This window comes from Aquila chrysaetos, chromosome 17 (assembly GCF_900496995.4).
Source record: "Aquila chrysaetos chrysaetos chromosome 17, bAquChr1.4, whole genome shotgun sequence".
NCBI lineage: Eukaryota > Metazoa > Chordata > Aves > Accipitriformes > Accipitridae > Aquila > Aquila chrysaetos.
The window spans coordinates 8655982-8681471 of NC_044020.1; the positions used below are offsets into that span (position 1 = coordinate 8655982).

A 25490-nucleotide genomic window follows, 5' to 3' on the forward strand; every position below is an offset into this window, starting at 1 on the left:
ACAGGCCTGGGCAGCTGGACTCAATCCTAATGACCCTGGATATACTGACAAAAGATACAGGGGTGGGGGTACGGGGAACAAAACACCAAAACCCATCAAAGTGCTTTGAATTAAAGGTACTCTGTAACACACACCATGCTCAGAATACATGGTGGTGTGCTGTCATATACAGATGTGATAGGAAAAGATCTGGTGAATAAAGGTTCATTCTAAAGTGATGCCTTAAAAAAAAAAGTTCCCTACCATTTACTCTTACCACCCAGCCCTCATGTAGAGATTACAATGTCATCTGTGTCCTTAACAGATTTTCTCAGAATGTAAAATCTGTCCTACAGAGGAGAAGAAAAACGTTTGAAAACAAAGCTTGTCATCATAAATTATCACATAAATCATATATGCTACATAGAAATCTAGAGTTTGGATGAATTCTCCCATTTTCAATGCAAGTCTGAATGCTCTGCATGAAATGTGTGGCTTAAGTATCCAGAATACTAAGTATCTACGTATCAATGTATCAGTGACTATAAAGAGGCAAATCTTCCCCCCTCTGACCCAAGGCAGCTGCCAAAAACTGCAAGCAGCCAGTGCTGCCTGGATGTTACAGCTCCCCTCCCTCCAGCTTCCCTATTCCTGTGATGAGGCTGCCTGAGGTCTGCCCGCAGAGAGCCCCGGATCCCTGCAGGATGAATTTTTCCCTTCACTTTCCTGTAGAAGGGGCCTCCCCATTCTTTGCCCCAGCGCTCAGTCCAGTCCCAGAGCTGCAGCCTGCTGCCTGGAAGTTGTGAAAACAGACAGCTTAGGGGCATTGTACACTCCTGAAACCTGAGCGTGCTCCTAAGTGTCATTACTCATCCAGGCAGCTTTTCTTTCTCCAGCCTTGGCGAACTCTCCTCCCTGAATCCTCAAGTGCTTCAGGGGCTGGAGAGCTGCCAGAGACCAGCTGCACAAGATCTTAAAGAAACCTGGGCCCATTTTCATAATTTAGGAGAGCAAACAAAAATATTTAAAAAAAAAAAAAGCAAATTGAGCAGATTCAAAATAGAAGGGAGAAGTCCTCTGTCTCATTCCCTCTCACTGCATCCTTTACTTTCATCCCTCACAAGAAAAGGTCTTTAGAAACCAATATTAAAATACAAGCTGAAGATTTAAGATTTTGTGACATCAGGGAACAACCCAGAAGGGACAGGGATCTCTGCCCAAGGCTTGATCTCTGGAAACTCCAGCACAGCTCAGTGGGGAACACTGCAGCATCATGGAGCAAAAGGAGGCGTTTTGCTTCCTTAGCACCAGGGATATGCTCTGAAACTGTCTGGAGGAAAGGGAATTTGGTTCTCCTTGGGGACGAGAAGCAGTATGCTTTTTGCAAGCTGCAAAGTGAAATTATGGTGCACGGCCCGAGTTCCCCACTCCTGGGAAGTACAGCCCTACTCACATCAGACAGGAAGTTGGAAAAGACCAGAGAAGAAAAAAAGAACAAAGCAGAGAGATCAGTCACTGCAGTCTTCTCAGCCTCCCTTCCTTGGCAGCATTTTGTTTAAAGAAATGCAAGAGAGTACCTGAGCTTGTCTGCGATAAATATCACCCTCCTTTCCAGAAGCAGGGATGCAAAGACTCTGCTCAGGTGCCGCACACTGAGGGATGTGAACAAGGACTCAAAATCAACATGCTCAAGCCTGGAGTCAAGAGGCCGCCGCAGCTCGATGACCTGTTGGAGAGAAAAAGACCACAGGTGAGCTCTTGCTGTCTACCCATACCGTGGCAAGCAAGGACCCAGCAGGTACTTTCACAGCTCACAAGCCTTACTGACTGTGCTGGTGAACATCGCACAGCATTAAGCCCTCAAACACAGTCTTTCCAAAGACCTGCCACAAATCCTGCTTCCAGATGAAGACAATCCAGAGTCCACTCCAATGGGCACAGCATGAGACCAACCACAAGTTCTCCCTACTGGACTGAGGACAGGGAGCTCTTCATAAGGAGGAAAACTAGTTTGTGTCCAGCTATGAGTGTTTTCCAGCCTTTCTGGCGTTCAGGCAGCAGACTGGCATGGAGCCTTTCAGATTTGCACTCTTGTTTTTACAGTTATGATTTATTTAATTTTTTTTACTGCAAGAATCTGGATGCCTAACCTACTGACTATAATTTTTTTATGTCAGTTACAGAAAACAGCATCCTATAAGCATTTTCTTTTGTTCATATCTACTTAAATAATTCCTGTCACAGCACCTTAGCACTTCATACTCCTTATCTTAGACAGATGCTTATCTAAATTGTTCTTGAAAGCTTCCAACACAAGATAGTTCATAAATCCCACAAGAAAATTACTATAGTTCTGAACTACCCTAAGCAACACCAAGCCTGCAGCTGAAACATCTCAGTGGCAAATTACTTAACTACTTGTTGTCTTACTTGCAGTATACACTCAGAGCAAGTGGTCATCTTCCCCTCTGCAGGAAACTTCTCATATATTGGAAGGTTATTGTCATGTGTGCTCCCTTGTCCTTTGTTTTCTATATTAAGCAAACAATTTTCTCAAGCTTTGCCTGTATTTTCTAAACCACTTAATAAGAGGTACTACTCTTCTGGGGCTTTCTCCTAGTGTTTGCCTTTTTTGGAAAATATTCTAAATAAATTTCCACCAATGCTGGGAAGCAGAAAAAATTGCATTTATTTATTATTCATCCTTTCACTGTATTTCACAATGCAGAAGTTTGCCTAAATAATACCATACTGTTACTTCTGCTCACTTTATGGCCTACTATACCACCAGATCCTTTTCTGAACTACTGTTGCTCACTCAGTTACTTCCATGTTGTATTAGACTACTCATTTTTTCTTCCCAGCATTTTGCTCTCGTCCATATTGAATTTCAGACTGAACCTTCAATTTAGCAAGGTCGTTTTGAATTTTAATCCCTTACTCTCCAAAGTGCCTGCAACCCACCCCAATGCTGTCATCTACCCATTGTGTAAATGTGGGGTTTATGCCATCAACCAGATAATTAATGAACGTTAAGGATCCTAGAAACAAAACAGCCAAAACTTTCTCACAGCCTGACACCACACCATTGGGACTCTACTCCTTGAGTGCAGATTTTTAACCAGCTATGCATGTGCTCTGCAAAATTGCATTTAGTTTGGACTGGTTTCAGTTTGGTTGAGAATGTCATCATGTAGTGCTATGATGAAAGCCCTCAGAAACAACCTCTATCAACTCGCTTTCTTCTCTCTCACGTTCAAGGCATACCATGCCCAACAAGACTACGTTCAGTTTGGCTCCCTCCACCCTCCCTCAATGCTACCCGCAAAAGCTCTGCACTCTTAAAACCCTCCCACTGTCCTCACACCACGCTGTGGGAGGTGCACCACATACCCTCACCTCCATGCTGTGAAAATGCCACTCTGAAAGGCTGCAACATTGCCCTTGTGTGGCTTCAGGTATTTTTTGACCAGAAGCCCATGCCCTGTCATACATGAACAGTAGTTCTGTATTAAGGATGCTGGAACATACGCTACGAATCCTGTCTTCAGGAAGTTAAGTGTGAGGGGCCTCGAGCAGATCCAAGATCATGTGCTATGCCATAAGGTCCACCAGTCTGTGCCACTTGGCCTCAAGGCCAATGCCTCGTTTCATTCTGCCATATCAGCACAGCTAATGTGTCCTCACCTTCATCTTTACAATATGATTTCCTTTTTGATTGTCACTGGAAAAGTCTCCATGCCATCCCCTCTGGGTCCCTTATTTTACTCCTTAGCTTCCCCTGCCCCACAGCTGCCAGACAATCTGTCCTTGAAGATCCTCAGTGCTATAACACAGTCTCAACTTCCAGTTGCCAGTTTGCTGGCCTGGGTCTCCCTGCCTCTAGGGTGGTGTCTTTACCTCTGTTCCTGAGCCTGGCAAGAAGTTCTTGACTGTAATCGTCCGGCCCAAAGCTGGGAAAGGTGCCTCCATGACACTTCTCATGAGAGGCTGCACCAAGGCTGGGGAAATGCCCCGTCTCTTCTCAACCTCATCCAAGATCTGAAATAAAGGCATGAAGATACAAAAACATGTAAATCAGGAGGAGGGAAGTAACACCAGGAATGAAGTGCACCAGCATCTACGTTCTCTCCTTAACCCAGCATCGATATGGAGCCTTGAATCATAAGGAAGAAGGTAAAAGGTGCAACTGAAGACCCCTAATTTCCTTCAGCAAGAGAAACCCAGCTCCAGTGAGGTCACTGGAAAGCTTACAATTTGCAAATGCCCCACCACTCTTGCAGTCAGGACTCCGCCTTTTAATCTCTCAGTGCTTGCGTTCTGGTAGTTCTGCTGAAGCAAGAAGGCAACAGCTGACAATCCAGTTTTCCTCTCAACTGTGTTTTTGCTACGTTCTGGAATTAGCATGTGGTTGCCTTGCCAACACTATTTCAGGCCCTTTCTTCAGTTATCAGCTTCCCCGATCCCCATTCTTCCATGTTGACTTTACTTTCAGGTCCCTCTTGGCCTACAGCACAAATTCCCTCTCTTCCCCCCTCACCTTAGAGAAGAGATTGAAGCATCCAAGGCGACTCACAATGCAGTAAACTTCTGGGAGACGCTTCCCTTTCCCACTGGGCTTTCAAGACAAATGCAAATACACAGACAAAAAACACCAAGAAAATGTCAGAGTTATAACTACTGCAAAGATAGAGTGAGCGGTCTTAGTTCCGCAGCTCACTGGCTGGCTCAGAAACCGGCAGACATTTGACAGCATGCTGCTGCTGACAATACCTTAAGTCTGGCTCAAACACTGGTACACTAGAAACAGTGGGGAGAAATAGGCAGATCCACAGTATGATCCCAACCTCCCTAAGTCAAATGATTAAGGCAGGGCAGACTGCTCTACAGAGACAACTCTGAGCCTACAGGACCAGCACAGGTTTAGACAACTGCTTAGTAGCTATCTAAACCTAAGGGAGACAAACCCTCTCTTCAGCTCAGTGGTGAAACAACAGTCCATGCTCATAATGTTAAGTGCTGGTGTAAGGAAACGGTAAAAGAGCTATGCCTGGAGTGGAGGATGGTACTCAGAGAGGGACTTGAGCAGCAGCAGAGCAGCTTTGCTCTCTTCTGCTCTGCTCAGTGCCATTTCTTTCCACACTGAAAGAGTAGAGCAGCAGCTTTCCACTTTCCAGAATGGGTGCCAGTAACACCAACCCCACAGAAGGCTGCATCTCTAGGAAATTAAAAAAACCAGGGATAATTACCAGCAGTCTCCTACAGTATCCAAATCGCCTGCTTCCATCTTCCCCCGTTAGGACAAATGAGAACGTCTCACTGCAGAAAGAGAAACCAGAAGGACAAGATACCCATCATCCACATTAAAAGTCTCTGACATACAAACCCAATAAACCCACAATATTTTTGCATTTCCAACACACCCCTGTCAGGGCTCTGCCCAATTTTCTATCATAACAGCTCTCATATTTAATTAGCTTGATATATAAATCTGTTTCTCATGAATCAGGATACGAAGTACAGTACTCACCTGGCAAACTGATGGATGGGGGCCCAGTCCTTTGCATCAGGGAAGCAAAACTGGGGAATAGCTTTCAACTGATCTTCTGCCTCGCGCATGAATTTGAATGAGCGCTCAAGCTAGCAGAACAGAGAGAAGGAATGTTTCCAATTAGTCATGTGGGGATGGAATGACTTCAAATATTTTTTCTGTGACAAATGAAGAGGTGATGACAGAGGCTAAGCTTCTGCCTGGAAGATATTAAAATTTCTGTGATTCTGGCTCACCTAATCTTTAGATATTTTAAAGTAACTCTATGCCCCCAATTCCACCAAGCCCTGCACCTGCAGCACCTGTCCCTGCTATATTGTGCCTCTAATCTAGGACACATCTTCCAGCAAGCAGCAAGAGAACTGAAGTCTGAGGGGAGGTCTGGTTACATCCCATTTACAAACACGCTGTCACACTGGCTCTGTATTTCTCCCATTGCTTGTTCCCCATTTTGAGCTAGACTGTTGGTGAAAGCTGTGCCTTCCCTTTAAGAATATGTGTCTTCTCCCAAGCATCAGTTTTCTTTAAAGAGAAAAGGGGGAGAAAGGGAATAGCTACATAAAAGTCATAGCAAAGGGCAGCAAAAGGTCTAAATCAGCCGCTCTTTCGACAGTGAGGAATACCATGACAATTCTCGGGGTGGTGGTGGTGTGGTGACTGCACCCCCTCTATCTTCAGTCTCACTGAACACTGACACAGCAGAGGGGTTAATGATATTACATGCCATCAACAGAGAAGCTGTGGCTTCTCCAGCTGTGCAAGTGCACCACGCAATCTGAAACATGTCAGCCAGACCTTCCCGACAGGCACCGCACCTTCAACGGGAACTGCTGGGTAACCTCAGGGACATAGGCAGCCCCAGCCTGCTTCTTGTGCAGTGACACCACGACGAAGTACTCAAACAGCTGCCTCTCTTGATATTCAATCAAGTCCCGTTCCAAGGTTTGGTACCGCGGGGTTTGCTTCAGGCGAGATTTCACATGCACCAGGCGCTGGCTGTGAGCTACAAAGAAAAAAGATTAGAGATTGTGACTTTGTCTAGCTCTTTGCGCAGAGCACCAACAGTGCTTTGCACAGACTTACGGATAAACTCAAAACCACTTCACTGCATTTACTTTGTCAGTGGCTGAGTAAGAGGTGGGAACCATTTGGTAGCTGCACTATAAATATCGACAGAGATGGGACATAATCTTGTGAGTGCCATCACCCTGAAGAGCTTTGGCAGCCGAAGGATATCAGGGATAGCTTTTACAGCTGAAGACAACTCAAACTGATACCCATATGGGACATGGTGTGACAGATAATGTCTGGGCATTCATCCTAGCATTCATTTATGCATCTTTCAAAGCCAGCAGTTAGGTGATTGACCACCTTTGTTCAGAGGACGCTATGGGTAGCGATCCCCACGGTTTTACAAGACTAGCTTTTGGGTCAGGCTAGGGCTCCACTGGTTGAGTAACGCTGGGGACTCCCAGCTTCAGTAATGCAGGCTGGGCTGTAGGCCAACAATAAAAAAAAACGCAAAAAGAGGTGCGAATGAAAAAGGCTGGCTCATGCCAGTCCTTCCTGTGCCTAAAACTAATCTCTCAGGACCATGTTTCTACAAGTTCACCCAACACAATGGGAAAACAAGAAAAACTGCCAAGCAAGCTGTAACTGCAACACACGAGCTGTGGGACAATAAACATTCCAGCATGGAAAGTAATGAAAAGCTGCCTGCTGAGAAGAGACCAGATGAGATTCGCTAAGACCACCCCCCTGCTTTGTTTTACAGTCGCATCCCAAATTAAATCTCCATGATGTCTCCCTTGCCCCTACTACAAAAGAAAGAAAGAATTAACTACAAGCAGAGACTACAGCACATTCTCACAACTGTGCTTTCTGAGAATGCGGGTGGCAACGCAACGTTTTGACAGAAACAACAACCACAGGGATACTGCAGGAAATCCAAATACCTAAGGTATCTGCTTGGGAGACAGAGCTTCCTGAGAGATGGTATATACTTTAGGACAGACACTTGACCTTTTGTCTGCTAAAGTTGTGCCACTCATGGACTATTCCAGACAATACAATTTAAAGCAATCTTGAGGTACCTCTTAAATCAGAGAGTGTAGCAACCCCTGGACAGTTAAAGCCCTGGAAAGATGGCTCAGACTCCTTTCTCTCATCACCTCTTATGCTGTTTGCTCTAAGGCTGTAATTCTTCAAAAGTTTTCAGAAGTGGTTTCTGTTTTACCAGGGACTTCAAAAGGAGCAGTGTCACAGCAATGCTGAGCACTTCTGAAAAGCTTGCTCAAGCTCTACATTGTTTGTATTCTGTGCAACCTACTAAAGATAGCAGGATTTTACTGCTGTCATGATGGCAGAGTTTGTCTTCGAACATTTTTCCTTCCCAAGGGTCAGCTCTTATGGCTCTGACATGCAGTCTGATGATTGCTGCCTGATGATTTACTGTGTCTCAGATGAGCTACAGTGACTTGCTAAGCAGAGGTAACTGGCTGGTGTGTTTGGTCTGTTAAGTAAAACATACAAAATCAAAAGTCCTAGATAAAAGAGACTTGCTAAATCAACTCACTTTCCTATTTAAAAATAGGAAAGTTGACAGTTGAACAAGGCATAAAGCAAAATACAGGTGTAGCTAGAGAAAACAACAAGTGCCAGAGCTCCTGTTCACAGTTATATAGACTTGCAGAGTCACTCAGATCCAGGTATGGATCTGGATATTGTTCAGAGTCCAGTGCTGTTGGATTTGAGGTGACTTCATATGATCTCCATCATCCCCTCTATAGGCAGCTTCTAGCTGCACTTATACAGATGTTACAGAGAAACCCACAGCAATGCACATGATTCACTATGGCAACCAGTAACAGGCAAAGGTTTGAGTCTTCCTGGCCACATCTACACTGTCTTTCTCAGCTACATCTGAACATGGACTGTATTTTACAACATCATCTTTCAAGACAGTTGTGAATGTAATTTCTGCACAATCTGGGTGCAAACCCTCTCTTCCTATCTCCAGGCTAGCCTGAGAACCTGTCAAAAGGTAGGCGGTGGCAGCAATTTTCAGCTTGATCTTGCTAATGCAGCAGTACAGATAGAAGATTTCCCAATGCAGAGGAAAGCAAGAGCATACAATAGTTCCTGTAAGCACAGCTTCCCACACAAGAGGGAACTCAGTCTGAGGTTTCTGTTCTAAAAACCTGAAAGAGGATAAGGACGAACACTCCTAAGCACAATGCGCTGTGGTTGACACAGAGTGGGAGCTGCTGTTTATGCCTGTTTTTCAGCTTGGGAACTGACCTGCTACCCAGATCAGGTGTGCATGTGCATCAGGAAACTTTGGAATCTGAGGGAGTTTGCATCTTACATTCTAACTCTGCCAGGACTTTGAATTTGCCATATAAATTCCCAAAAGATTGCAATGCCACCAGCACGTCACAGGGCTAATTACCAGTACAAGAAGGTTTCAGAAGAGTATTACGGAGACCAGTATACCATATAGCTCTACTGGAGCGAAGCAAGCAATGAAACACTTTATCACTGCTCTGCCAATGCAGAAGTGTTTAACTAGCAATAAACCATACACTGTGATTCTGTTTTCCTAGTTAGCCAGTCTGGCTGGTGGTTTTTCTCCCTTAGTAAATGTGTAGTGGGGTTTCTGAACACCGTGTCCTGTGCAATACTGCTTCTGTCATTCTGGTCACAAATTTGTGACTGTGTACTTAGAAAAACCTCGCTGTATTTCCAGAGTGTCCAAGCCATCTCCTAGGAAAGTCAGTGCAAACAGCTTTGATAGGAATTGGAACAGATGTTTGTTTTGGACTCCTGTAGTCCTCTGCCCATGGATTTTTCTTCTGCAGTATTGAGATTTTTGTTTTTCACTGTGTTCTGCGTGGAAACAAGCTCCTTCTCCAAAGGCAGAACACAGAGGAGAGAACTTGACCCAGGATCTCGGAGCAGAGTTTATCAGGAGCCATTTGCTCTCTTCAGACATTTGCCTTACCTTTCAGCTTCTCTTCAGTATCACTGTCTGATTCACTGTTTTCATCTGTAACTAGGAAAAAAGAAAGGGGAAGATGAATTAAGTAAAGCCTATTTATAACTGTGCATTTTTTATCACTGGCATGAGAAAGCCAGGCCTGGCAACTTCAAGGGGGAAGACAGTATAGATCCCAAGGGCCTTGTTCTTTTCAAGGGTGCACATCACAGACATTTAGCTTACCAACCTTGGGATCTTCCCATTCATTCAGGGAATAATAAAAAAAAAAAACAAACAACAAAATCAATTTTGCACAGCCAAAAGAGTTGCCTAAAGAATAAAATGTGAGACCAGTATTTTATCCAAGTCTGTATAAGCACAACACCAAGGCAAAACACTGATTCATATGCAGTAGTTTGCAGGACAAGGGATAAAAACAAGCAAACAAACAAAAACCCACAATTGCCAGACTGAGTCATACTCAAGGTCTACACAGTCCAATAGCCTGTTTCTGTCAATGATGCCTTAGATGCTTCAGAGAGGTATAAAAAAGCTTCAGAGAGGGGTATAAAAAATCATGCAGAGGCAAGTCTGGGATGCTTCCCCTAAAGGTTCATATAAACACACTCATCCACTCTGTGGGTGTATATCCTATATAAAATAGGATAAACAGTAACGAGCAATTGTAGGAAACAAATAGAGCTGGTGGTCACCTTTCACTGGAAATTAGGGTGTTTTGGAAAAAAATACTGTATTGGAAAGACATAATTTTAAGTTTTACAGAGATGAGATGTTTAAAAGTAATTGCTCTTAAGTACCTGAACACTTCTGGCAAGGTGTTAATTGACAATGGGAGGCTGAAAGTCTCAATCCTGCTATGATGGAGATGGTCCTACAGTCTAGTCTAGAAACCCTGATTCCCAACTGAGGCTATTTGTTTATTGGGATGCTGAAGGAACCAGGACTGTTTCAAAATCTACTGTCTTCCATTGGACAGTTCACTAAAGTGACACATTCCCGCAAGATATTTCGATCTCAACAAATCAGTCTCTTTGGACAGAACATTCCTCTCCAAAGCTTCCAGCTTGTTCCAGAAATAAACATCAAAAAGGGGGGACATTTTTGGTGTGACCTATAGGGTTATCATGGAAAGCCATGGAATGAAAATGAAGCAAGAAAAACAAAAAAAGTTCTGTTTTAATGGAAGTCTTTTGGGCAGAGGAATAGCCTTTATCTTCCCAAAAGAAAGTGTGGAAGCCCCAACTCAGTCTCACTCTGGACTGGAAGAAGCACTAGAAAACATCACATAAATCACTAAGCCAGCCTAAACTCTAAGAGAAGTCCTCAAAAAGTCTTAGATGTATGATGATTCAAAGTTCCTTTACCTTTCCCTGAATTGCTCTCTGTAGACTGCGATAGTCTCTTGACACGTTTCTTTCCCCTTCGTGCCTCATAAATCGCATTGATTTTCAACACAAGCTGCTCATCAAACACACAAACAAACAAACAAACAAGGTTATTTTCCTCCCCAGGCAAGAAAGCAAGCTAGAATTTCATAGAAATTGCTCTGTTTCCCAACCCTGGCCATACTGAAACTCTTCACTTGGTGGCCCAGAACTGACAATTACCAGCATCTACCTTGCACAGCAACCTGCACTTGTGCTGCCAACAGCCACACTCACTCTGGTACAGAAGCAGTACAGTCATGCTGGCATGGCAGGAGCCCAAGGTAACAAGCCCTGATGGAAGGCCAGGCCTTAATGCATTTCCACACTGTGAGGCCATATGAGCTTGATGGTGCCCACCTGGGCCTCTCCATACCGTGGTCCACACTCCAGGGAGCATCCAGAGGGTCCCTTGGGAACCTATTCTGGTCTGCAGGTTTGAAAGCAGAAAACTGGCTGGAGGATGACAGAAAACTTCAATGTCTTTATGCCTTTAATGTCTGCTGCGGGATGTGCTGGAAAAGCCTTCATACCAAGCATGGGGGAAACACATCACACAAGGAACGCTGAAGAAATTGAGATGGGTGGGAGCCAATGATGCTGAAGTACTTTACACTGGTGGTTTTCTTTGCAAATCCTTTAATCCCTGGCCTCCCAGCTGGCCAGGAGAGAGGAGGACATTTCACTGTTGGGCGTAGCTGGGCTTAGTGGCTCATTCAGTGCCCCGGTCTCCCTATCCATCCCTGAAGGGGAGCAGAATTGCAGAAGGACCATGCCAGACTTCCCCAAGCCTCCTTGAGCAGAGCTGCCTCCTTGTCAAGGTCCCAGGCAGGAGCAGCAGGACATGGCCACAGCATTCAGATTTATTCCAGAAAGTCTGGGATCCCTGCACACATGTCCTGAGAGCTCAAGGTAAGACAGACCCACCACACACTTGGTCAGGGAACTCTGAATCCAAATATTTAAGTGAGAGGCAGGGTGCTCTGATGTGGAAGTGCAGCCTTCACCCAGCTGCCCAGCTCAAGTCTCAGGCTGATTTTGCCACTAACGCAGTAAATCTCAGTTCTGAGCTTGCTCTGCAAGACTGCTCAGTGGCACTGCCTGGTAAATATATAGTCATAATCTTCCCTTCAGTTGAAATAAAAGTATGTGTGAACACACTGACAAAGCTCAAGCACGTGCACAGATGTGTAGGCATACTGGGAAAGAAAACCCTAGACATTTGTAGCCTTTGGCTCATTCCTGAAGAGCTGAGGTATACAAAGAGAGCATTTAAAAAATCAGATATGCAAACATGAACATAGATCTAGCAACCAGGAAACAAAGAAGATACACAAACACATCCCTTTGTCCCCAAATGAAAACTGTGGATTCAATAAAAAAAAATCGCCACAGACAGTCCCTGGTAGCCTCTGCTTGTCCTGCAAAGACTAGGATAAGCAACTGCGTTTTTATAACTGTGTTTTTGTAACATTCAATAGATAGACTGCTGCCAAACCTCATTTGGACTGAATACATTTCCTAACAGATCTGAAGGAAAATAAAATTGAAACAGAGTCATGCCGTATCCAAATATGAAGTAGGAAACGTTACTCCAGAAAATGCTCATGACTACAGACAACTCCTTTTGTCGCTCAAATGTCAATATTTTCATTGTTCACCTACAATCACACCCTACCTTGAATTAGAATCAGCCAATGCATGAATTAGACCTAGGAAAGAACAACAGATTGCCAGGAGGGAGTAACAATACAACACACAGTCAATTTCTGTCCCCTCCATCAAGCAAAGAAGGAAATATGATGGGGTATGTCTTTTGCAAAAATATTGTTTTTTTTTTCCCCTCTGACAAACTTCAACATTCATCCAAAAATTAAAATGCTTTTTTTTTTTTCTTCTTATCTCTTCTGACAATCATATCTCAGACAGAAAAATAAGTTCCTCAAAACTTGCAGAGATATTTGTGAGCCTTCTCCTTCAGGCAGAAAGGGGGTTAAACACAAGTCAAGTCAACTGCCAGGACAACAGCCATCTTGCAGGGATGCCACACTGGAAACTAAAGAATACACTGTCTCATACTCATGTTCCTGAGTGGAAGAAGCCAAGCAAAAGAGATAAAGCCCTAGATTTACCTTGGGAATCTTCCTTCTCCTCTTGCCATTCTGAGGGTCTCCCAAGGAGAAGAAGGTGTCATCTGGACTGCTGGGGGTGGAGGGAGGGCTGATTTTGGATGGTGACCCAGTCCCATCACGGCTCAGTTTCCGTATGTCTGGCAGTTTGAAACTCCGCCGCTCCGAGTTTTGTCGGAAAAAAATGGGCTTGGAAAGTAACTGGAAATGGAGGAGAAGGCATGAATGAACACAGGACCTCGTCTGCCTTTGCTTCACTGCTAACACTGTCATGGTGGTAAATCCAGTGGGGCAGCCACAGCACTCAGCTGGCAAAACAGTCCTGAGAACACTCACGGATTTCTGTACACGCAAGGAACTCACCCAGCCACCGGGCTAGACCAGGACTATCTTGACCAGCAATTTAACCATCCCATATTCATGCCAGACCAGAACACAGTCTCAGGGGTTGGCCAAGAAGCCTTGCTCCAGTGTGAAAAAAAAAATCTCCCAGGACTTGTGTAATCCACAGGCTGGGACTGTAAACAGGACAAGACTAACCAACCAGCCAACCACAAGCATTTGGGATCAGGAGGAGCTAGCCAGGAGGAACAGAGAAGCAGTGAGACCAGACAAAAAGCACTGTCAGTATGGCTGTCTTTGACAGCAGCCAGAATTAAATATTTCAGAGGAGGGTACGAGAAATGCCATGATAGACAATTATGGAGACTGGTTTCCTCCTAAGCTCATTGGCAAGTTCAGTGGGAGCACAACAGTAGACATTTAAGTACCAGAGTAAAGTTCTTAAAAGTCCCTGACCAAAAACAGCATCAGAGAAGCAGAAAGCTTAGTTCCAGATAAAGAAGGGGAAACCACTTCTCACCAGAAAGATGCTCAATAAGAACTCTTTTTATCTTCTCCTACAGAATTTCCCAGCAGTTATTACAAGGTTAAGTCGCACCTTTTCTGAGCACTCTATCTGCTGCACTCCTGGGGGATGTATCTACATGGCACTAAGCGACGTGGGGGAGAGGTATTCCAAGCTAATTCTGAACAAGGCACAGCAGCACCATAGCTGAGGCAGCATAATGATCTGCATCCATCAACAGACACACTCAGCAGAGTTATTAGCCAGACCAATTCATTCATTCAGGTTAGCTCAGGTGTCTCTGGATGGTTTGGCAGAAGACACTCAACTCACAAAAATGCTTACCACCCACAGAGAAGTCACACGTTAAAATGAGGCTGGGAAAAGCCTTTGCACTGAAGAATCTCATCCTGCACTAGCGATACAAGATGAAAGTCTGTCCACACCCATTCCCCATCAGTCTCTAGCCTGGCCAGGCTCTCCAGTGTGATTCACACTGCAGTTGCAAACCCATCAGTTGCCAAGAGAGCTGCAGCATTTCTTTTCTGACTGATGCAGATCATGGCTTTTAGATGTCAAATCACTGCAGTGTAACATTATTACTCCTATTCAGCTCTTTACTAAGTGTCTCCTGCTGGGAACCATATCTATGGTGAAAGGCATTCTTGTGTAACACTGCAGCCCCCTCTTGATAGCACAGGTGGGAAATCAGGGTGCACAGGTGATTGCAAAGCTCTCTGAGGGAAATCAGCTTCATCCCAACACTCACATATAGACCCTTGCTGCTCTAGACCTAACTAGCAACAAGGAGAATGGATTAAGAACCACAGAACAATTTTCACTTTTAAGTGTTGAATTATCCAAAGAAACCTCAGTTGCTGATTAAGCTGGTTGGAAAAGAGTAACATTGCAAGAAATGCTGCACGTCAAACTTCTGAAAACATTGGGCAATGGCTCTAATAATAGCTGCAACTTGGAGAGCATGGGAAAACCCTTTGGTCAGGAAAATGATGTTTAGATCTCTGCTATCCACTCTTAACACAGTTGTTGCGAAGATGACTTCTGCTGCCATATTGCCCCTGCTGTTCCAGGCTTGGACTATCTAAACAGACAACAGGAACCAACCAAAACAGCTTGGGAGGCTGAGAGCAAGGCTGGCCTTCGTAAGCCCTGAGCAAGAGATGCAGACCAATGTTTTTTACCTCTTCTTTTGGTTTCACTGCCAAGGAAGAAAATGGCACCACGCTGTGAGCTGTGCTGCTGGTGGGGACATCCTTTTAGTATCGGCCCCCTAACCAGGGGACTGGCATTGCATTAGTTACCAGCAACCAGTCTCACCAAGGAGAGAGCAAAAGAGGCACCCTAAGGGAGGGGTTTGCAGAGGCATCTTGGCATCAGCATGGGCAGACTGTGTACTGCCCACTGACACTGAGCCAAGATGACTGCAGGGCTTGATTACCCAAGCACTTAAATGCCCTCTTTGAGGGCAGGAAGAGTTTTCTTGCACTATATTAACAAAAGGTCTTCCCCCCTACCAGGGGAAGGTAGCTCTGGTGTGAAAAACAGTGAAAGCCACCAAACCATTTGTATAAGGGAATGCTGTTTTTTACTTTGCTAAAGGGCAATAAATACCCTCTCATCAAACTGCTCTGACCAGTGGTAAAAGACAAAAAAGAAAAAACTTCAACATGATGAAGGTCAAATCGGCAAAATTCCACTTTTTCCACACAGAACCTGGATTTTACCCAAAAACTTTCTGGAGCCAGAGACGTAGCCACTCAAATCAAAGTACCTTAGTGGGAGTCCCAGGTACAGAAGAGGTGGGAGATGCTGGGAAAGCCAGGACACATTTCTTCCCCAAACAGCGGCTGTTGGTCTCAATGTCTTCATAAGGGTTTTCCTTCGATGGTGGATCTGCAGCAAAAAGCCACAAGCAAAAGATTGTTAAGTGCAGAAAATCCTTGAGGTTTGCCATAAAAATCTGTTTGGGGATCTGCTGGCCTTCTCCCACCTCCCACATCAGACATAAAGACCTGTTCTCAAGCATTCCTGCAATTGCTTAATTGTCTCCATAGCCCTAGAAGTCCAGCTGCTTGCTGGACAGTGTCCAAACCCTGACACTGACATATGCAGCCATAGGAACATATCACAGATACTACAGATGGAAAAGACGCAGCAAGCCCTCAAGTTCATTTCCCTGTCTTCAGAGGAGCTGTGAGGTTCTCATGCATATCAGTCCATAATTATATTTCCTTCTTTCCAGTCTTCTGCTTAGAATTGTCTCCAAATGAAACTGTGAGCTAAAAGCTAGCATAAGGGTCCTCTCTCCTCTGTTTAAACTCCACATTTAGGGGGACCTCTGGTGATCATTTAATTGGGGGTGAAGCGATGCACTGCTCTTGGGCTGACTCTGCATAAAGATTTAATCCACTCTCTGAACATGGATGTCTGTCACAGAACATAGGTTTTCAAACACATCTACCAATCATGGATGCCTCGATCTCACATGCCCCACTTTAGAAAGAGGAAAGGATTCACCTCAGCTAACCTAGGCCATCCAAAGTCAGGATTCTGTCTCCCTGGAAGGGGCGGGGAGGGGAGAGGGACACCTCTAAAGTAACATTCAGCTCATTCTTACCTAGGATCTGCTCAAAAACACAAGGTGTCCATTTCTTTCCATTGATCCTAGACATGAGGCACACAACTAATCTGAGTTTTAAACACCCAAAATTACACATAATGAAATTCTTAGACTCCACTCCTCAGCAGTGCTGGGAAATGCAAACACAAGTGTGTTCAAAAAGAACACACAACTCTGAAAAAGCAGGTTGTGACACCTCTATCTGAGCATCTAAGAAACCAATGACAAAGGCTTCGCCCAAGCATCTGCATGGGCAGGCAATTTGTTATGAGATTTCTCTCTTCATTGCCATCATTTCTTGCCATCCCAGTGAACAGCTGGGACTCAAAGCAACTGCCTTTCTCTTATTGTAACATAATGCTTGGCTGAGAGCAAAGACTGGAGGTCATTGACGCTGCAGGCCTCTGGAGCAGGGACCAGTAACAGCTGTAGGATCTAACTGGCATGCTCCCACCTGCCTCCTCTGCTGGGGCAGGAGTGCAGTTGAAGTCTTCAGACAAGGACAGAAACCCAAATCTTTTCCAGCGCTGTCTTCTATCTGTGGCTTGGTGATACCCAGCACTACAGTGGTGGATCTGAGTTCACCAAGGAAGAGAAAGTAAGCATGTGTGACACCAGCAAAGCAAGTCTGCATGAACATTTTCTCAGCAAACATGCTCCTGTCCCTGAAAGTGGCTCCACTTTCTAATTTCAATGGCACACTTCAGTACTGAAAATATACTTCAGCTGTCACATAACTGGGTAGATTGGAGAAAAAAGAACAAGCTTGGGTTCTGTTGCCTATCCCATCCTCAAACTGCTTGGCAGCGTGTTCAATTAGCCTCAGTCTAGAAGAACAAACACCATTTCTCTCTTTTTGACAAATAAACCCTGTCATCCATCTGCCCATTACAATCTCCAATATTCCAGGTAAGCAATGGCTAACGGGTAAAAAGATGGTGCATGAAGGGACTCTGTGTGATTTGCTGGGAAAAGGAATGGTTCTCCCACCAATAGCTGAACCCTCCCCTAAGTCACGCACATGAATATGCGGTGTATGTGTGTGCTTGCATGCCCTGATGGACACACATGATTATCTGTAGGTCAGCACTAGTGTCCTGTGGCTGAAGTCTTGGTTCCCCCTCTGTTGGTGTGGTTTCCACATGTTGTTTGTTTTGTGAACTACACTCGCCTGTGGTCTTGTGAAAAACAAAGCTGTAGCTTCCCGCCCCCCGCCCCCCCCCCCCCCCCCCCCCCCCCCCCCCCCCAGTTATCCCTGTCCACCCCTCCTTTTCCCAAGCTTCCATGGTACCACCACCAGGACTGCAGGAATCAATTAAAGATCACTGACTCCAGGCAAAGCCTAAACATGCAGCAAGAAAACAAAAACCAAACATGGCCCATTAGCTGACAATTACCCATAACTTTGTTTTCTTCTAATCTTTGCAACTAAAAGCTGGAGGGGAGAGGAATTTCAGCCTGGTATTTGAGTTCCCTGCAAGCTTGGGACACAGGGGTGTGCTTGTGTTTGAATGGATGGATTTGCCTATACAGCCACTCTGTAATGCTATCCATGTTATTCCAGCTGACGAGGTGACCCTTACTCAGTGGTTTCTGAGACCTCCCACCACGCCCCAACACAAAAAAACACCAGCAGCTGCTCAGGCAGTCCCTGTTCCTTTGGCCCCCCAACTAAAGAGAAGAAAAAAGCAAACATGAGACCCCTAGCTCCACAAACAAGGCTGATGGCTTAAAAAATGTCAAAAAGGACAGATTGGCATCATCTTGTCTGCCATCGGTCCCAAAGGAACACAATTCCTTTGAGAGATCTTTCTTATCAAGTATGATCCATTTTTATTCATATCAAAATAATAATGCCTGACCTGCTCCTCAGAAAGCACATCTTCTCCCATGCTGAACAACACAGACCACCTTTGTAGGGTTACAGCTGCACGGTGAGAGGTGATGCAGCTATTCTTTTCCTATCCTGCTAAACTCAGCCAAGAGCTTTACCAGCCTACAGCTACTAAAACTTATTAAGGCTTTTTCAAGAGGGATGCTTCTATTCTGTGTTCCATAAAAGGCCATCTAACTCAAAATATTTAAAAACACTATATAAATTGAGAGTGTTACAGGAAATAATCTTTAAAATGGCATTGATCTGCCCTCAAAGTTAGAGAATGAAATAAAACTCAATTTCAAAGATTGTGGGACATAGCTTCTTAATTTCAATGGTACCCGGAGCCATACACAATCCTATTTCTGAACTGCGGAATCGACTTCAAGGCTATGTTTTCAGGCTGTTCGCATCATCTCAGCAGTGACAAGCTCACCACAATGGACAGACCAGAGCTGTGAGAATTAGTCCACAGGACAAAAGGAAGACAGAGGAGAGATGCCAGCAAAAAAAAAAAAAAAGCTAGTTCCCACGTGCCTCAGGTTCAACTTTGACGCTGATGAGTTTTGAATTATTCCATCCTTTTTTCTTACTACTTGCCAATAATGTGTGTAAAACGTGTCTTGGATTGCATTTGGATAATAAACATACTTTATTCAGCACCTCCGGTGAGTGCCTGTTGACCACAAGCCTTCTCAGTTACTCAAGCATTAGCAGTCAAATCCCTTCCCCGTCCAAAGCTCCTACCCAGTATGTCCTGTCCAAAGCTCCTACCCAGGATGTCTTCATAGACGTTCTCCTCAGATAAAGTGCGTGTGAGGGCCAGCTTGGTCTGCGCGTACCAATCCACCCGACCGTTCTCAGATGATGACTGCAGCAAGTCTTCAAATTCATACGACTTCCTGCACCATTGATGGGAGGGGAGAAGGAGCAAAGAGGAGAGTGATACAGTTAACCAGCATTTACAACCAAATCACAGCTAATTCACTTCTCCAACATGCCACACAGCTGGCAAAACGAAATAGTGAGAAAAGAAAGTTTCACAGCCTCATCCCATATAGAGCATGAAAAAGTAACACTGAAATTGGTTATTTTTATCAGCCACAGAAATAAAGGCATTTCGGGGATGCTGTAGATAATCTGGGTTGTCATGGCAATAGCACACGGTGAAGATGCAAGTGTTAAGTGGCACAGCCTGCAACATGGCACAGAACCTTAGGCCATGAGAGGTCCCATTCACAGCACAGATCCCGCCCTTGGCCAGAATAAGGCAGCCCCAAAATCAGCTCTCTGAGCAGTAGAGGAAAGCAATACTTGCATGCAGGATGGTAGAAAGGGTAAAAACAATTAAGTGTCCTCCACTAACAAACCTGGAAAGTTTCAATTTCCTTCCTGTGCCCAAGCCAGGAATTTTTAGGTGACAGTTTATGCAGGCAGCATTAGAAACAGCTGTGCATTTTATGCTCCCCACCCCAAAGATGTGTGACAATTATATGGGAGGGAAGAAAAGGCAAGAAAGCACTCCAGAAGAATATATACACATCAGATTCAGTTAGAGGAATAGGTTTACTATGAACAGTGAAAATGCTGTGGTACAGTCTCGAGATTATCATTCCAGACCCCGTTCCAGACCAGCTGTAGTCATTTTGTAATTAAACAGATTTTCTGCTAACAAAACAAAAACCTAAACCCCTCAGTCTTGGGCTTGAAGGTTAAGCCATGTAATGCAGTGACCTTAAAGCCAAAATCTGCCATGACTTATCCCTTCACAGTTACCCTGTGAAGTTGTGCTGGCCACTCATACGTCCTAAGAGATGACTGAGTGCTGGTTATGGCCAGCAAGGCTCTCTGGGGAACATGAGTGACCAGGGAAGATCTGTCTCTCCCAGAGAGATATGGGAAGGCAAGACTCCACAATGAAGACCAACAGCTTTGTGAAACAGCCTGAATACCTGTGAAACAGCCCGAATACCTGTGGTCGGCGTTGTTCTTGTGCTTCCCGCTCCAGAGCCTCCTGCTGACAGCTGACGGGGGAGGAGAGGAGGGGAGGGGAGGGGGAGGAATGGATGGCAGAGGAGGTAAGTTTCTTTTATTCCTAGCTGCTGGCACCCAGTCCTCTTCTCCCTCGTGTTTGAAAGTCCGTCGGGGCTTTGGCAGCGGGTTGATGAAGGGTTTCTTCTCCGGCACCCCTGGCTCCGTGTACACGTTCTCCACCATGCAGTCCTTGGATTTTGCATGAGAAGTTCTTACCTCTTCTAGAGTCCCAAAAATTGGTTCACTGATTTCAGAGTCCAAGCCAAGAAGCCTTTTGTTGATCTCAGCCCCACATATGCTCTCATGGCCCTCGGGAGCAGTGTGTCCTTGTGCTGCCTTCTCCTGCAAGCACTGTGGGGAATAGTAAGTACCAGGCAACTGTGGCTGCAGCTCTGCTGAGCCGTCTTTCAAAGCCTGCTCTAGCTTCTTGACCTGACTAAGCACTGAAAGATTCTCCTTCTGGACCTCCCACTTCCCACCTTTCACCTCCTTACATTTTGCAGGGCTGGACTCCACTTCCTCATCCTTCTGTGCTTCCCCCTTTCGCTCTGCTGCCTGCCCTGTGCCTTTCTGAGTTCCTGCTTTCCGCTCATTCTCTTTGCCTGCCCCTTTGCACTCCAGTTCCCAGCTCATAAGTCTCTTGGTCTCGACTTTCCGAGTCACCAGTGCTTCTCCACTCGTCTTCTCAGTTACACAGGGCACCTTGTGTTCCTCTCTAACTCCTTGCTCCTCCTCTCTGCGAGGAGCAGACTGTGTTTCCTTTTTCCCTTCCCATTCTGAAATTTTGTCCTTGATGCTGAAGGACTTATTCCTCAAGGCAATTTTTCCAGGTGACCGTATATTCTGAGTGCCTCCTATCTGTCTCCTGATGATTTTACTGTTTTCTTTAACGTTCAGATCCACAGACGGGTCACTGATGATCATTTTGGGACTAAGCATGTTCTGCTGAAAGCAGTCTAGCCTTGGATCCAACATGAAGTTCTCCAACGCTCCCAGTGGATTCTTCACCACAGAAGAAACTGGTTCAGCTTCAGGTGTTAAACCCAGGGTGACAGAGGCACCTTCAGAACATCTCTCATTCAAAAAACCACACAAAGGTCTTCCTAATTCCTTCACAGCTGCTGTATTGCTTTTTTCTGCAAGCTTGATCCTACACACCAAAGACAAAAAGAGAAGAAACATTCACCACCATTGCTCACCCTTGGTTTAGTCCATCAGCTCCACAAGCTCTACTTGTAAAGCTGATAACAGCAAAGGATGCTCAAACCAAGCACTTGAGAGACAGGCTTATGTGGGAGGACACTCAGGGAAAGGTCCTTCTAGCCAGAATACAACAGTCTCCTCTTGTTACAACTAAGACGCAGTCTGAAATGAAGCCTTCCTCTGTGGCAGAAGTAGGTGGCAGGTGAGAGAGGTATTTTTTGTACATCAGACATGCTGATATCAATGAGAGGTTCACCAGCGTTTGTGTCTGCTTGTGTGTTTGTGTTCAGAACTGCAGTACAGTTTTTGACATTGTCAGGGCATTAAGCAGGTCCACTGCAAATAAATGCAAAATGGAACATTTGTAAACAATAGCAAAATTGCTGCTTTTAAACAGACGAGAAAACATATGATACAGCTTGCATTCCTCTAGTGCCTGCTCAGAGATTTCTCTCAGTCCATCCAAATATTCCCCAAATGCATATTAATACACAAAGACTGCACTTTTATTATTATATTTCTATGGCTGTATCATCCCAGGCCACATGTGGGCTTGGGCTCCCATGCACCCTGGCACACTCTCTCAGCCTAGAGCACGTGACATAGCACCCAGACACCAGATTCAACATCCTCAGAGCAAAGGATTAAAAAATCTTCACTGTTTGAGTCCAAACTGCACCAAAAATCCCTAATATATTTAGTCTAGGGATTTCTAAGTGTGTGATATCACAATATTGTGATATTTTATCAATATAGTAAAGTTCCAGCTGAACAGACAGTTATTCCAACACAAAATGTTTCTGAACCAAAGCACTTACCCATGTCTTTGGGGTTTGCCTGTGCTTGGGAAACAGCACCAGGACAACACAAGGTAGTTACTGGGATGCAAACCCATATCATTAGTCCCATTTAACCACGATCCCAACGCTGAGACTCAACTCGGGAGATTGCTCCATTAACTTAAATGTATCAAGTGTGCATCTTCCAGAACTTAGCGCTCTTGTAAGAGCATCCACATGGATACCCTGTGTGCTGCCAGGCCTTGAGCTTTGTCCTGGAGCTAAGCAACACTGGCAGCCATTGCAGACTCAGTTGTAGTGCAAACTGAGTCTGGGATGGGTTTCTAAGCAGAAATGGGACCAAAGCCAGATGCTGTCCTTCCCTAGCCTCACAGATATTTAACTCCTGGCTGTGTCAGTGACAAAATCATGCTTTGGTTAAGAGCTGGCACTGTGAACACCGTGGCCTTTCCCAAGGAGCAGGGCATGGCAGTTCCATTGGTTGTTGACTGCACAGTGAAAACCAAAGTTGGACACTGGGAAAAACCTGCAATGGGTGGGGAGAGTAGGGCTTGTCTGAGGAGTCTGTGGAGTCTCCAGTGTTGAAGATTTCAAGTGCAGGTGGGGCAACCATTGACAGGGATATCATCAGCATGGTCTTGCCTTGGGGCAGACCTCTTCTAGCACTGTGAGTCTAGGACATTATCAGTCCGACTGGATGCTAAAATGCACAACGTCACAGTCCTGACATGGCAATGAAACCACCAGAGACCTGCAGGGGAGTGTTTTAAGGTGCGAGGAGACAGGGACACTGCGGAGCAGAGACAATGTTTCCTTCCTTTAGTTTTCTCTCTGTTGGGGATAACAAACACAAGCAAAGCACCTGGCACTGAAACATGGAAAGCTCTCACCTCTCAACAGACTTGCAGACACTGCTTTCAGACTTGCTGCTCACATCGGCCACCTTGCTAGCTGTCATCATGTCAGCACACAGCAGGGCAGCAGGTCACCTGCAGACAGACACAAGGAAGAGGCGTTGCTCTGTGCTCAGCATCCTTCTCTCTTCCTTCTACACAAACACACATGCATGTTTCTCCTTGAAATCCAGGAGAAGAGCAGAAGCAAGACATGACAGCTTTCTGAGCACAGCCTCAGTTTCCTTCTCTGCAAAATGGGAAGAGAGGTGATAGCATTACCCCTCAGAAGCCCAGGGAGGAGTCGACAGGTTTTGACGGCAAAAATTTTATTTGACTCCGCATCAACTGCTGTACCGTGACTTGAATGTGGAGCATGTTTTATGAAGGCTTTTATTGTTGCAAAAATCTCAGTGGATTTAGATTTTTTCCCTCACAAAAGACTAAAACAAAAACAATTTTAGAACAACCTGTGTTAAGGCCACATGACTGAACTGGTCCCTTGTGCGTGCAACGCTCTCACAACATCCCCAGCTTGGGACAGAAAACATTTTAGGCTGGAGAGGCATTGCACTGCAGCCACTGGTTTCCTTCTCTCTGGTGGGCCATGTTAGGCTGCTACTGATCTGATTTCAGAGGACAATTCCTCTTGGGGGTAAGATAAATCAGTCACAAAAGTGAGTCATTCTGTTTGCCTCATGATTTCTAGCATTCATGGAGTGACTGTCCCTCTCTTCTTCTGAGTACTTCTGCTACCTGGTCAATGCAACAGACTCCATCCTCTTTTTATTGCCCCACAATACTCTTGCTTGTTAAATAAAAAAATAAAAGCATCGGTCTGTTACTCTGCAGCACCACCTCTCCTCACTTCTCAGGGTGGTCTGCCTGCTCTGCAGCATTTCAATGACAAAGGCTCACCATCTTGTAGGCAATACTTGCAAAATCTGAAGCCTCTCAAATCTGTCCACTTGGCTGGTCCGCCAGATGCTGCCCCACCATGTCTACCATTTGGCAACAAGACAGAGTGCCTTGGGAAATTCAGTAGGTTCTTGTAGTTAAAAAAATAAAACCCACCACACCAGAAACAGTAAAGAACAAAAGGATCTCTCGTCTCCACTGTTCAAGTATTTTGGGCAGAGAAAGGAAAAAATTAAAAAAAAAATCAGTCTTGTTTGTTCGCAGTTTTCTCTCCCTCCCTTTATCCCACACTGGCAACGTTCCTGAGGCGAGGAGTGAACTCTGGGTCAACTCAATGTGTACACACTCAGGGCAGCTCATCGCTAACCATTAGCGGACTCTCTTTCCCCAGACAATAAACCCCCTTGGCTTCTCTTCCTCGTTAGTAACTGGAACAAACACCCACTTCACTTCTAGACACAGAGTAGCCTTGCAACACTGTCAAGAAAATTTACCAGCCCAAGGAACAAAATCTATTCATCCATCCGTTAACTGTTATGGATTGAGAATAATGAAAAACTAACGATCACTCCCATCCCCAGCCAAAGAATGACTCACCCAGGCAGCCAAAGCAGATTCCTGCAAAGCTGCAACAGAGGCTGCTCTACACTTGGCTTACAACACCCTCAGAGCAGGGGTCTCTTCACTCGTCACTCATTTAGTGCTTTGCACAGCAGGGTCAGTGGCTGGAGCTCCTCGGCACTGCCTTTAGCAGTAAGAAACGTGACAACAATGGGAGTCGGCATACACACAACCCCTGTGGCTCTGCTGCCACACCGAATGTTCGCTTGGGATGAGCCCCTCTGTCCTGATAAAATCACACAATTTCCCCATCAGGAAACTCCATATCTCAGCCTTTTCCAATAGCCCCCTAGCAAACACTGCCTTGAAAATGAACATCTGGGTATGAGCAAATGTGTGCTGGTGCTCAGCACAGTCATGTGCCTCTCCTGTGGGAGAGGCCAAAAAGAACATAAAACAGAATAAGAGGTGCACTCGTTTCTTCATCTGTAGTGGATGGGACAGGCCCCATCACCCTCGGTGAGCAGAAGCAAGGCACAAAGCAGTTGCTGAGTGCTGCAAAAGAGACTCCTGTGAAAGGAGCACCACTGCAATCAGCAGATCAGCATGACTTGGAGCCAAGACCAGAGGGACA

At 45.2% G+C, this 25490-nt stretch overlaps 1 protein-coding gene across 6 annotated transcripts in view; it reads right to left on the reverse strand.

The window, feature by feature from the left end:
• The window catches only part of DENND2A (DENN domain containing 2A), a 61622-nt gene that overhangs the window by 13130 nt on the left and 23002 nt on the right, over positions 1-25490 (reverse strand). For 3 of the 6 annotated variants that reach the window (XM_030040808.2, XM_041129486.1, XM_030040809.2), the window contains 13 exons: positions 23375-23473; positions 20420-21631; positions 19195-19349; positions 15723-15844; positions 13087-13284; positions 10895-10988; positions 9534-9584; positions 6346-6533; positions 5510-5619; positions 5229-5298; positions 4520-4597; positions 3880-4020; positions 1557-1705 (listed from right to left, as the gene is read on the reverse strand). In XM_030040808.2, the coding sequence (XP_029896668.1) occupies positions 1557-1705; positions 3880-4020; positions 4520-4597; positions 5229-5298; positions 5510-5619; positions 6346-6533; positions 9534-9584; positions 10895-10988; positions 13087-13284; positions 15723-15844; positions 19195-19349; positions 20420-21631; positions 23375-23445 (2639 nt within the window). In that variant the 5' untranslated portion in view covers positions 23446-23473. Of the gene's footprint in view, positions 1-1556; positions 1706-3879; positions 4021-4519; positions 4598-5228; positions 5299-5509; positions 5620-6345; positions 6534-9533; positions 9585-10894; positions 10989-13086; positions 13285-15722; positions 15845-19194; positions 19350-20419; positions 22021-23374; positions 23474-24892; positions 25143-25490 lie in introns of those variants that run through there. The other 3 variants (XM_041129485.1, XM_041129487.1, XM_041129488.1) reach the window with 3 other exon arrangements.